The sequence below is a fragment of the Anolis carolinensis genome, chromosome 3 (assembly GCF_035594765.1).
Source record: "Anolis carolinensis isolate JA03-04 chromosome 3, rAnoCar3.1.pri, whole genome shotgun sequence".
Lineage (NCBI taxonomy): Eukaryota > Metazoa > Chordata > Lepidosauria > Squamata > Dactyloidae > Anolis > Anolis carolinensis.
In genome coordinates, this window is record NC_085843.1 from 282171128 (window position 1) to 282185664 (window position 14537).

Consider the following 14537-nt stretch of genomic DNA (forward strand, 5'->3'; position numbering starts at 1 on the left):
TCCCTTTGTGGTAAGATTAGGTGCCTCGGCTTATATTCGGGTTGGCTTATACTCGAGTATATATGGTATTTTTACTCATTGAAGTCCATAAGCATACATGCATCCATGGAAGTCTCTAAACAGATACAGGCATCCATCTCCACTGAGGTCTGAGCACATAGGCCTGCTTTCACTGAAGACAAACACATACTGAATACAAAATGGAGTCCTGAGTCTGAACATGCTCAGTACAATCACATGTCTATAACCCCTCCCATACCAAAGAGGCAATCAACTGGCAATCAACATATACATAGAATACAGGTTGCTTTTTCCAACACCTTTCTCCAAGCTAAACTGACCTCGCGCCCGAACCCGCTTCTCATAGGACTCTGCTTTCAGACCTTGCCGTTGCCTTCTTCTCTCCAAGCTCAAGCTATCCAGATCCCTTTGTAACTATTCTGCTCTTTCTTCCCTCCCCAGTTGTGCTGGTGGTGGTCTTTGGCATCTGCTGGGCGCCCTTCCACACGGACCGCCTGGTCTGGAGCTTCATCACCCACTGGACGGAGACCATGCAGCACATGTTCCAGTACATCCACATCATCTCGGGGGTCTTCTTCTACCTGAGCTCGGCGGCCAACCCCATCCTCTACAACCTGATGTCCACCCGCTTCCAGGAGATGTTCAAGGAGGTGATGTGCCACCAGCGCTCCAAGGGGAAGGGGTCCCGCAAGCGCTCCCCCAGCAGCACCCGTGCCACCATGCGCAGCACCCTCTCCGAAAACATCACGGGGGGCAACGGGCAGCCCCTCTCCGACATGGAAGAGTACGAGATGGACCTCAAAGGGGAGAACACCCACGAGCACGAAGCCCCGTGCCTTTGAGAGCCCCGCAGGACTCCTATGGGATTGGGGCAGGGACCCAACGTTCTGGCGCATGCTGCAAAAGCGCAGTGAACATGGATGTCATTGTGTATTTAAACAATTAAATAAATTGCATATTGCATTCACAAGTGCTATGTATTCTGAGTGATGCAAATAGACAGCTCTCTCTATTCATGATTGCAAAAACAAATTTGACAGCAAGGGGTGCATCTACACTGTTTATTTATTTCGTGTCAAAAGCATTGTACAACAAATACATTTCAAAATGATGGGGGGGAAAAAAGAAATCACAAGCAACTAAATAGTTTTGGACCAAAAGCGGGCAACAGCAACCGCATTGTCTGTAGCTTTAAACAACTCCTCCTCCGTACATGAGGCAGGGCATTGTGGGCAAGCATACATATGCGGAGTTGTTTGTTCAGCTCCACAGTCACACAAGGTGGAGGATTCCTCCAGGTAGTGCCACCTTGCCAAGTTGTCTTTTGATCTGCCCACTCCGCTTCTCAGTCTGTTCAGGGACTTCCAAGTTGCCCATTCTTGGTTTTCCCCTGGAAGAAGGAGGACCCTCATGGGGGGCTATCCAGTTGGGATTGCCTGGTTTGGCTGCCCAGAGAGACACCCTTGCTGCTGCTGGAGGAACATCAAGAGGAGTGGTGGTTCTCATGAAGCTCCTTCTTGACTTGAGTCTACTGGGAGGAGGCTGATAGTCATGCAGTGGGTGGCTTTCACAATGTTCGACCTTTTTTCTCTCACCGTTAGCAGCAACTTCCCGTCGCACGTCAGGAGGGGCAATGCCAGCTAACTTGTAGAGTTTATCAACAGGAGTAGGTTTAAGGCATCCCGTGATGATTCTACATGTTTCATTCAGTGCTATGTCCACCTGCTTTGCATGGGCAGACTTGTGCCAAACAGGACAGGCGTACTCCGCAGTTGAGAAAGACAAGGCCAGGGCTGATGTTCTTACTACTTGTGGGTCTGCTCCCCATGCGCTGCCAGTCAGTTTCCGCAGGATGTTGTTGCGTGCAGCTACTTTGTGCTTGGTGTTCGTTCAGTGTTTCCTATATGTTAGTGTTCGGTCAAAGGAGACACCAAGGTATTTAGGATGGAAACAGTGTTCAAGCTCTTGGCCTTCCCAAGTCACTTTCAGTTTCCTGTTGGCTTCGCGGTTACGTAGGTGGAAAGCACACACTTGTGTCTTGGCAGGGTTAGGCTTCAGGTTAGGCTTCAATTCTACACTGTAGAATTACCATATATACTCGAGTATAAGCCGACCCGAATATAAGTCAAGGCACCTAATTTTACCACAAAAAAAACTGGGAAAACATTGACTCAAGTATAAGCCGAGAGTGGTAAATTTCAGAAATAAAATAGATACCAATAAAATTACATTAATTGAGGCATCAGTGGGTTAAATGTTTTGAATATTTACTGTATTTCAAAGAAAAACAGTAAACTAACTCTATAAGTGGAAAAGCAACACTAACTTTATAATAATAATCATCATCACCTATCTCCCCCTGGGGACTCAGGCCAGCTTCCAACATAGTAACAGGCAAACATGTAATGCCTACATAAACAATGCAGAGCTAGATATAGATCTATCATTATATATACTAATTTCACATGTGTATTTCCCCCTGAAACCTTTGCAAATCCTCTCTCTATGTGCATTTTCCTCCTGCAATATTTCCAAGCCCGATTTATCAATGTTTATATCTAGACATCTGTGTGTGTGTGTTTGCGCACACGCATTTTCCCTCTCCACTTGCAAACATGTGAGGGTAAAATTCATATAAAATTCATATATAAAATTAATGTATACATATAGGAACAGATATACAGGTACATGGAAATCTCTAGTTATCTATATTTACATAGGATTTGCAAAGACCTGTAAACATATGAGGGGAAAATTCATATATTAATGTATTTGTAGGGGGAACATCTATATAAATATTCATAAGCTTTGGGGCATGCATTTACCCAAGGAAGAAATGCAAGCAAAGCCCCCCCAAAAACAACTTTGTCCTCTTTTCTCCTGCCCTTTCCCACCTCTTTTTTTTTCTCCCTTTTTCAAACTCTAAAAGTAGCCAGAAAAGTCTTTTTAAAACTTCTATCCCCCTCCCAAAAAAACCCACCTCATTTTTGTTTCCTTAGGAATAAAAAGAAATACCTTCTGTTGCTCTCTTTTCCCTCCCTTTGGACTCAAATGTTCTTGCAATAATAGTATTAATAATAATAATAATAATAATAATAATAATAATAATAATAATAATAATAACAACAACAACAATAAATCGTGCAAATTTGCAAGAATATCTTTTTTTCTCCCCCTTCTACCCATGCAATCTGGCTTGCAAGGGTTTCTCTCACACTCTCCTTTCGCTTTTGAAAACATTCGCTTCTTCTCTGCCTCTCTCTCAAAAAAATATAAGATAACCAGCCTGGGAGGAGAAGCAGAGGAGGGAGGTTTTGGAAAAGAAAACATACTGTGGCCTCCAGGCTCTGCTGCTGGCTTGACCTTGACCCGAATATAAGCCGGGGGAGGCTTTTTCAGCTCATAAATAAGGGCTGAAAAACTCGGCTTATCTTCGAGTATATACGGTAATGCAGTTTGATACAACTTTAAGCACTTTTAATCAAAATTGTATCAAACTATGGACATTGTATTTCCAACCTACACTAGGTACTTTGATGTCTACGTAGATGTGAACTATAGGCAAAACGGTGTCCACAAAAACCGTGTTCCTATTTGTCCAAATAGGGAAGAAGTGCAAAACGTCTTCTCGGTTATTTATTGGACTGCAAGCGGTCTCATTGTGTTCTACACAAGCCATTGTTTCAACCGGCTTGTTGGAAAAGCTCCCAAACTTTCTATTATTGCAAAATGACTGACGCAGCCGCTAAAATAAAATAGCATAGCTCCTCCTGTTCAAACGCTCTCCTACTTTTCTGGGAAAAATAAATCCCATGTATCCATCAGTCCTTGCATGCAGAAAACTAGCTCTCCTCAAGGGAAAATCAACATATGCTGGGAGTTGTAGTTTTATAAGGTATTTAGCCTTCTCTGTTGGACGTGTCCTAGTGCCTCACCAAACTGCAAAATCCATAATTCCATAGCATTGAGCTCTGGCAGTTAAAGTGGAATCAAACTGCATTAATTCTACAGTGTAGATGCTTTACACCAGGCATGGGCAAACTTCAGCCCTCCAGTTTGGACTTCAACTCCCACAATTCCAAACAGCCAGTAGGCTGTTAGGAACTGTGGAATTTGAAGTCCAAAACACCTGGAAGGCGAAGTTTGCCCATGCCTGATTTAGACCAAATGAGTTACTGTGAGTTTTCTGGGCTGTCTGGCCATGTTGCATTCTCTCCTGAGGTTTCACCCACATCTGTGGCAGGCATCCTCAGAGGTTGTGAGGTCTGTTGGAAACTAGGCAAGTGTAGTGTATATATCTGTAGAATGGTCAGGATGGGAGAAAAAATTCTTGTATGCATGAGGCAATCATGGCCAGCTAGCACCTCCCAACAAAGGATTCCCCCAGGCAGGAAGCAGCCAAGCTTTGAAGCTGTGAAGCTATTCAGTGCTAATCATGCTGGCCAATTGCAACATTCACACTTGCCTCAGGCAGACAAGAATTCTTTCTCCCACCCTGGACACTCCATAGATATATAAACTGTCAGAGTAATGCGCACAACGTAGCAGCAGATGAATGACGTCAGAGACTATGTTAAAAAGTATTTACAAAGTTTTACTGAACAAAACAAACAGACTGGCAGACAATAGACACAGGACTCTCACTCTAGCCAAACAGCCTTCTCAGCAGGCAGAAAACAGATCTCATCTGATGCAATCAGCTATATACAAACACACTTGTAGTCTGGACACTCCTATCTGGCTCCAGCCACATATCCAAGGTCAATACAGCTTCTTACCAAATTAACTCTTTACACACTATAGCATTTCCTGGATGATGCAATACATGCTAGACACAAATTTCATTTAAACACTACTAATACACAAATCCCACCTTAACATAAACCTCACTTGTATAGTTTCCAATAGACTTCACAAGCTCTGAGGATGCCTGCCATAGATGTGGGTGAAATGTCAGGAGCAAATGCTTCTGGAATGTGGCCATACAGCCTGGAAAGCGCACAGCAACCCAGTGATTCTGACCATGAAAGCCTTCGACAACACAATTGCTATCTCTCTCTCTCCCTCAGTTGTATCTGATTTACTTTTTCATGGATAAGAATTATTTGCAATTATTTTCCTTTCCTAGGTGCGTTCCAATTGATTTGAGGGTTAAGTAGTAGCTTCATTAAACGAAAGCACTTTCTCCCCAGACAACTTGGCCATCCAGAGCATTCGCTTTGCTCCCTTCCATCCAAAGCCATTTTTCTTCCAGAAAATACAGTTGTTCGTCTTTCGAACCTAAATTGCGATGACAGCCGGCTCTGTGGGCTGCAGGCTCTTCCCTGTTGCCGTTGTCATTTTTTCAAATGGATTTGCTGCAATACTTATTATCCTGCCAAGAGGGAATTTTCCAGCTTTATCTAAATACATTTTTATATAAAACAGAAACACGCCAGTCTCTTGGCCTTGTCGTCAAGATCTAAGTGAAAGACCTCGCTTGGGATATGTTTTTTTAAAAAAAATTCTGCTTCTTTATTACCCCGGAGAGTATTTATTAATAACTTCATTTCTCCTTAAAAGCCCTAAATAGCACATCTTATCTAATTGGGACAATAGTTTAGAATAGGAAGGGGGAAAATCCCAAACATATCCAACTATTCATTATTGGGTTGCTGTAAGTTTTCCAGGCTGTATGGCCATGTTCCAGAAGCATTCTCTCCTGACGTTTCACCCACATCTATGGCAGGCACGCAGAAATAATATAAAAGGGAAACTTCAGTTTTATCGTATTTATTTATTGTATTGTTACAAGTGTTTTATCTAATTTTTGTATAGAATGTAATCAGGTCTTTTCAAGCCTGGTTGTTTGGCTTGGTACTTTGATATGGCCTAAGGGCTAATCAATAAAATGTTCTTCTTCTATAAAAGGGAAACTAAATGCCCCAAAAGCACCAAATCCTACCTGATCTTGGAAAATAAGCAGTGTCAGCTCTGGATAATAATTGGATGATAGACCATCAAGGGATACTGAGTGCCGTTTTTAGAGAAAGGACTTGGCAAAACTACAAGGGTTGAATGAAAAGTAATGCCTCCACCTTCGTTACTTGGGTTTGGATGGGAATATTTTAATAAATCAAAAGCAGAAATAATCCTTAGAATGTGCTCTTGAACTCCCACTATTCACTTTTCCACATAATCACCAGACAATTTGATACATTTCTGCCAACGATGGACAAGTTTTCTGAAGCTGTCACGGAAGAAGTCGACACTCTGTTTCCTCAACCAGTGTCTCACAGATCTTGCACAAATCTTCCAATAGCCAAGCAAAGCGATAATGTTCTTGTGAAATGCTGATTATGCTTGAAATTTCTCTCCGAGTGATACGACGATCATCCTGAATCAATCTGTCAACCATTTGCTTGCGAAACTTGGTGGTTCCTGTCACAGGATATCTAACTACTTGTCATTCAAGTCAGATGTTCCCACCTCAACATCTTTAAACTTACTTGGCCAGCGATGCACAAGACTCCCATCAACACAATAATCATAAACAGCTTGCATTCTCTGATGAATCTCCTTTGGGGTGACACCTTCATCTGTCAAGAATTCAGTGACTGCACGTTGCTTAAATCGCATTGACCGACCATCTGCACAGGGTTCCATACTTCACACTTGAACAACACAACCGTTCAATGCTAAGGCTTCCCCATCTGCGCAGGGTTCCATACTTCGCACTTTAACAACACAACCGTTCAATGCTAAGGCTTCCCCGTCTGCGCAGGGTTCCATACTTCGCACTTTAACAACACAACCATTCAATGCTAAGGCTTCCCCGTCTGCACAGGGTTCCATACTTCGCACTTTAACAACACAACCGTTCAATGCTAAGGCTTCCCGCCAAATGGAACTGCAGAGGAGAGTCTACTGAACAAGCCAGGACCAGCCGCAGACCAGGACTGCCATCTGCTGAGGAGTTACGAAGGTGGAGGCGTTACTTTTCATTCAACCCTCGTATAATGGGATTTGGGATTGGATACAGGGAGCTACAGCTCCTGTTTTGGGAGCCTTGGAGCATATTCTGTCCCAGCAAAAGAGACACTTCCATCTCCGGCCTCTTTGCATCGTTTGCTCTGAAATCATCTCCTCCTTGGCTAAAAGGACTGGCTCTTCTTCCAGGCTGATTCAATCTTTGGCAGAGATTTGAACTTGGACTGTGTGTGTCTTAGCAATAACTCACCACTTTGGATGCAAACACTCCAGGGAGAGGCCGAGTTTAATTTCCTTTAGGATCCATTTATTGCTCATTTTGGTAGCCCACAGTATTTGTAAGACTTTCCTCCTGCAAAACGTTTCAAATGGCACTTCTTCCTTCCTGTTCGCTTTATTCACTCTCCAGCTTTCATCACTATTTGGAGAAATCAGAAATCAGAATGGCGTGGATTATTCTGACACTGGTGTTTAATAACACTATGTAACACTATTTTTGCTCCTGGGTTATCAATGTCATTTCCTAATTGTTTTATCATGAAAACATCTCGAAAGTTTATCAAACTGCAAAACTTTATCTTTGCGGGAGGGACATCAAAATGCAGAACATTTTGCTACAGTTTTCCAACGAATATCTCATCAAATCTCAACCGAGTTTGTAGCACAAAAATGAAGTTTCTGGAGTAGAACAACTACAGTAGAGTCTCACTTATCCAAGATAAACGGGCCGGCAGAACCTTGGATAAGTACAAATGTTGGATAATAAGGAGGGATTAAGAAAAAGCATATTAAACGTAAAATTACATTATGATTTTACAAATTAAGCACCAAAACATCATGTTTTACAACCAATTGACGGAAAAAGCAGTTCAATACACAGTAATGTTATGTAGTAATTACTGTATTTACAAATTTAGCACCAAAACATTGCAACATTTACAACAAAAACATTGACTACTAAAAGGCAGACTGCGTTGGATAATACAGAACATTGGATAAGTGAAGCTTGGATAAGTGAGATTCTACTGTACTTCCAAAGTAAGTGTCACACAGTTAAACAGGAAACAATAGTTTCAAACCAGGAACAGATTTTTTTTTCAAATTTTGTTACATAGTGTCCCCTATTTTAACACTTCGAGATTGTAGCTCATTCCTTCATGGCTTTTCCTTCCAAAACTTTGGCTGCATCTACATTGTATAATTAATGCAGTTTGACACCACTTTGACCACCATGACTCAATGCTATGGAATCATAATTGTTGTAATAATTTTACGAGGTCTTTTGCTTTCTCTGCCAAAGTACAACATGCACGATACCATAGTATTGAACCACATCTGTTAAAAGTGGTGTTAAACTACATTAATTCTACAGTGCGGATGCACCCTTAGAGGATCAAGGGAGTTGGGTTGGTAAGATGCTTTCTTCAAAGGCTCCTCTTTGCACTGAACGAGCTCATCCACCCATCCAATTGTACCTCCTGATGTTTGGTACAAATAGGTTCAAAATCTTGGATAGCCCTTTTAAATTTTGTATTAAAATCTGGAGCGGATCCGCTGTCCCACTGACATGGAAGTCACTCACAGCAGCCCCTTCTACACTGACATATAAAACCCAGATTACCTGCTTTGAACTGGATAATATGGTAGTGTAGCCTCATTTAATCGAGTTCAAAGCAGATAATGTACGAAGGTTGAATGAAAAGTAATTTTTCTAAAACATAGGCTACTTTCAAGACCTCTGACCCTTCCATTAGGCCTTATCTAAGGAAACCCTATCTTGGCTCTTGTTGCACCCCAAGGCAGCGTGAACACTGGAAACTAGACAGAGACCAATAATCATATAATATCTTTATTAAAGCAAATATAAATTCAGAAATGCATAAGCAGAAAGGATGAGTGGGAAATAGTCCTTTGTGATGAGGTATGAATAAATCCAAAAAGATGAAGGAAAATGTCCAATATTATAAGTCCAAAACCGAAACACGCTCAAACTGTTGGGAAGTTTGAGCAGGGAACAACAAGGAAGCAAGGCTGAATAACAAGGTCCCAAGTCACTAGGAGATCGTGGATATCAAAGCAGGAACAAGACGAAGCGAAGATCAAACTTGATTCAGGAACAAGGCAAGGAAGCGAATTTACTCCAGTTTAAAACGGGAGTTGCGGCTTGGCTTGGCCGCCAGGAACAGGAGGCTTGGCTTGGTGAAATCAGGGAACTGGAGTCGGTGAAGTGTTCTCAGGAAAACGCTACGTTGACACCACAAATTGTCTGCAGTGCAAGGCACTTTTATGGAACGAAGATCAGATCCCAACGCAGGGAGACTGTCAAGACCCAGGCTGCAGAGCACCAATAACCATGCGCAGAGGCCAGAATCTATCTAATATCTTTATTAAAGGAATATATAAAGTTAATAAAAACAAGTGAAGAATATAGTTCAGAAGTAGACCTTTCAGGAAAGGTCAAATATAGTCCAGGAAAACAATGTCCAATATGAGATATTAGAGTCCAAAGTTATAATCCAATAACCGAAACACACACTTTGCCAAGCAAAGTGTGGGGAAATGACAGGGTCCTTTAGTCCAATGGAGCTTGACAACAAGGCTGGAAGCAAACTAGATTCTTGGCAAACAAGGCTTGATACGTGGCAACAAGAGGCAAGAAGCAAGAACGAGGTCCGTGGCAAGATCCGGGGACAAGGCAGGCTTGGAACTGGAACAAGGTCCGAGGGAACTGGAGTAGCGTAGTCCACACACGATTTACTCCCGAAGCTGACGAATTGACTCCGCAAGGATTTCTTTGCAGGCAAACACCTATATAGGATCTTGTTTTCCCGCCAAGGAACACTTTCCCTGGGGAACAAGAAACGAAACCCATACTGTGTCCAGATGCATGACTCCTTAAAGTTTCCCAAGGGAAACAGACTTAATCAGCTAATTGTCTGGCAGCTATCCTGGCGCTCCTGCGAGTCGCCTCCCGAGCGCCTCTATCTTGATTATAATAATCCCGGCGAGAAAATGGGGGAGATTTCTGCTCAAGGCTTGTTTGGCTGACTTCCTGTGGGCGAACATCTTGCAGGTGCAAGGGCTCCAATTCTGGCTGAAACGGTGGAAAACCCAAGTTTTCCTCTTCATCTGCCTCAATAGTACCAGGAACGGGACTACAAGGCACATGAGTCATCACAGAGACCAAACTCCCCAAAAGTTCCCAAGGGAATCTTCTTATCCACAATCCCCTCGAGATGCCAAGCGGTTACTACTTTTAAGCCCTTGTTTTTCTGATCTCTGGCGATGCAGAAACTCCCTTCGGTTGAAGGACACATTCTCTGGGGAACTCTGGACATCTGGTTCAGCCACGGGAGTAACATCTCCAGTATTTCTCCCCATTAAGGATGTTAATGTGGGATTTGTGTATTGGTAGTGTTTAAATGCAATTTGTGTCTTGGTTTGTATTGCATACTGATTGCATCATCCAGAGTGTACTATAGTCTGGAAAGAGTTAATTACTGGGAAGCTGTGATGACCTTGATGTGTGGCTGGAACTGGGGAGTGTCCAGACACAAGTGTTTGTGCATTGCTGATTACATCTGTTCTGTTCTGCTGTCTGCTGAGAAGTCAAGTCCTGTGTCCATTGTCTTCAAGTCTGTTTGTCTTTATTACTGCTTTCAGTAAAACTTGTATATAGTTTTACCATCGTCTCTGATGTCTCTTCGTTCTGCACTCCACTGATTCCATACAACTACTGCTGCCCTGCTAATTACTCTGACAAAAGAAGCATCCGAATTATCAACAGCCGGCAGCTGAAACTGAAAGGAGCTGGGAGAACTGGGCAAAAGGTCAGAATAACCTTCATCCTGGTCAAAGTTCATTCCTGGATCAGGTTCAGAAGCCAAAGGTGGCTGGGGTATGACAGCTCTTAGGGGTCCCACTTGTGAGGAATTCCCTCTATCTAAGCTTTTAGGGACTCATTAGCACCCCTCATGGCGCCAGGTTACCTTAAGCTTATTTTGACATCCCAAACCCTTGATTAATTTCCCGTTGCCTGGTACGGAAGCTTATCTGGTCTTGTTGACACTTTAACTGATGTCTCTGCTACTTAGGGTTGAACCTTGGTCTCTGCTATGAGGAAACTAGGCAGAATGTATTTTGGGAAATATATGCACACATTCTGCTTGTGATTATATATATATTCTTATTCCTATTTATAATATGACTACATTCAATATATGGTTTCCAATATAAGTATTATATTTTCCCAATACACCTTCATCAATCTCCATCTTCAAAAAGGAGGACCCAAACAATTACCACCTAGGCTGGATGTACGCTGCATTATAATGCAGTTCAATGCAGTTAATCTGCACTCCAAAAATGCAATATTTAGCCGTGTAGATCAGGCCTGGGCAGGTGTTTTGGACTTCCACCATTCCTAAAACCTACAGGAGGGCCGAAGTTTGCCCATGCCTGGTGTAGATCCAGCCCCAGTTCAATCTGACCTCAACATCAAGAAAGACTCTGGAGCAGCTCAGAAGTCCTGGTCCTTCCCATGGCTTTTGGTTGATGAAATAGAAGGCATGCTGATCCAATTTGAAGAGGGGACCAAAGTGGGAGGGATAATTAATACTGCAGACGACAGGGTCAGAATCTAAAGTTACGTTAACGAAACAAAATGAGGGTTGTTGTATGTTTTCCGGGCTGTCTGGCCATGTTCTAGAAGTATTCTCTCCTGACGTTTCGCCCACATCTATGGCAGGCATCCTCAGAGGTTGTGAGGTATGGAGAAACTAAGCAAGGAAGGTAAATATATATCTGTGGAAAGTCCAGGGTGAGAGAAGAACTCTTGTCAGTTGGAGGCCAGTGTGAATGTTGTAGTTAATCACCTTAATTAACATTGGATAGCTTCATCTCCTGGCTTCTTCCTGCCTGGGGGCATCCTTTGTTTGGAGTCAAACGCAGTGCCCAAACACGAGTCAAAGAACATGAAAGGCACTGCAGACTCACTCAACAAAAGAAATCAGCCCTAGCAGAGCACTTGATGAACCAACCTGGACACCGTATATTATTTGAGAACACAGAAATGCTCGACCACTCCAACAACTCTCCTGTCAGACTACACAGAGAAGCCACTGAAATCCACAAGCATGTGGACAAATTCAACAGAAAGGAGAAAAACATGAAAATGAACAAAATCTGGCTGCCAGTATTAAAAAAAACTCAAAAATAAGAAGCAACACTCTGAAAACAGAGGAGTTCCAGACATGGGAACCAGGGGCAGCTAACGACTCTGAACAAAGGATGTCCCCAGGCAGGAAGAAGCCAGGAGATGAAGCTATTCAATGCTAATCAAGGTGATTAACTACAACATTCACACTGGCCTCTAACTGACAAGAGTTCTTCTCTCACCCTGGACTTTCCACAGATATATATTTACCTTCCTTGCTTAGTTTCTCCATACCTCACAACCTCTGAGGATGCCTGCCATAGATGTGGGCGAAACGTCAGGAGAGAATACTTCTGGAACAGGGCCATACAGCCCAGAAAACCTACCACAACCCTGTGATCCCGGCCATGAAAGCCTTCGACAACACATTGAAACAAAATGAATTTCAACAGAGTGAAATGTACGGTGCTACACTTTGGTAGCCACAAGGATTGATGCGTAATCAATAAACTGTTGGTAGAAGGAATAAAATGCACAGATAATTCTCCAGTACAGCTGCACTCTTAGAATCATAGAATCAAAGAATCATAGAATAGTAGAGTTGGAAGAGACCACATGGGCCATCTAGTCCAACCCCCTGCTAAGAAGCAGGAAATCGCATTCAAAGCACCCCCGACAGATGGCCATCCAGCCTCTGCTTAAAAGCCTCCAAGGAAGGAGCCTCCACCACGGCCCCGGGGAGAGAGTTCCACTGTCGAACAGCCCTTCTCACAGTGAGGAAGTTCTTCCTGATGTTCAGGTGGAATCTCCTTTCCTGTAGTTTGAAGCCATTGTTCCCTTGCGTCCTAGTCTGCAGGGCAGCAGAAAACAAGCTCCCTCCCTCTTCCCTATGACTTCCCTTCACGTATTTGTACATGGCTATCATGTCTCCTCTCAGCCTTCTCTTCTGCAGGCCAAACATGCCCAGCTCTTTAAGCCGCTCCTCATAGGGCTTGTTCTCCAGACCCTTAATCATTTTAGTCGCCCTCCTCTGGACGCTTTCCAGCTTGTCAACATCTCCCTTCAACTGCGGTGCCCAGAATTGGACACAGTGTGATTCCAGGTGTGGTCTGACCAAGGCAGAATAGAGGGGAGCAGGACTTCCCTGGATCTAGACGCTATTCCCCTATTGATGCAGGACAGAATCCCATTGGCTTTTTTAGCAGCCGCATCACATTGTTGGCTCATGTTTAACTTGTTGTCCACAAGGACTCCAAGGTCTTTTTCGCACACACTGCTGTCAAGCCAGGCATCGTCCCCCATTCTGTATCTTTGATTTCCATTTTTTCTGCCGAAGTGAAGTATCTTGCATTTGTCCCTGTTGAACTTCATTTTGTTAGTTTTGGCCCATCTCTCTAGTCTGTCAAGATCGTTTTGAATTCTGCTCCTGTCTTCTGGAGTGTTAGCTATCCCTCCCAGTTTTGTGTCGTCTGCAAACTTGATGATCGTGCCTTCTAACCCTTCGTCTAAGTCGTTAATAAAGATGTTGAACAGAACCGGGCCCAGGACGGAGCCCTGCTTGTGGCACTCCACTCGTGACTTCTTTCCATGATGAAGACGACGCATTGGTGAGAAGCACCCTTTGGGTTCGTTCGCTTAGCCAATTCCAGATCCACCTAACCGTAGTTTTGTCTAGCCCACATTTTACTAGTTTGTTTGCCAGAAGGTCGTGGGGGACTTTGTCGAAGGCCTTACTGAAATCCAGGTACGCTACATCCACAGCATTCCCTGTATCGACCCAACTCGTAACTCTATCGAAAAAAGAGATCAGATTAGTCTGGCATGACTTGTTTTTGGTAAATCCGAGGCTCTCAAGGTCCAGGCTGGCTCATAAGGAACCAAAACATCTCCAAAAATTGAATACCGAAAAAGACTATTGGAAAACTCACTCGGATTACAAGAAATGCCTCCCTGGACCGACGGTGCTGGTCTTTGCTTATCTGTACAGTGGGAAGAATCAGCAATGGGCAAGAGTGAACACAAATGAAGATTGTAAAAACTCCCTTGGGCAGCGGGAAAGGGGAGGAGGAGGAAATTGGTTCTCTTATCTCGACAGCAATTGTGATACTGACTTCGCTCCACATTATTTCTCCTTCCCAAAGACTTGCAAGGCTACAAATGCAGGCTTGCCAAGCACACAGAGGAAAGTAGCACCTGCCAGTCTCCTTGTATCTTTCTTTAAAATAAAAATTAGGGAGGCAAAAGATCAGATGTGAATTACCGTATATACTCGAGTATAAGCCGACCCGAATATAAGCCGAGGCACCTAATTTTACCACAAAAAAACTATGAAAACATTGACTCCAGTATAAGCCGAGGGTGGTAAATTTCAGAAATAAAAATAGATACCCAT

At 43.2% G+C, this 14537-nt stretch overlaps 1 protein-coding gene across 2 annotated transcripts in view; it reads left to right on the top strand.

Annotated features, from left to right (window-relative positions):
- nmur1 (neuromedin U receptor 1) overlaps nucleotides 1-10674 on the top strand; it is a 28475-nt gene extending 17801 nt beyond the window's left edge. For both annotated transcript variants that reach the window (XM_008117860.3, XM_062976891.1), the window contains exon 3: nucleotides 463-10674. In XM_008117860.3, coding sequence (XP_008116067.1) covers nucleotides 463-863 — 401 coding nt within the window. In that variant the 3' untranslated portion in view covers nucleotides 864-10674. The remainder of the gene's footprint in view (nucleotides 1-462) is intronic.
- The last annotated feature ends 3863 nt before the right edge of the window (nucleotides 10675-14537 follow it).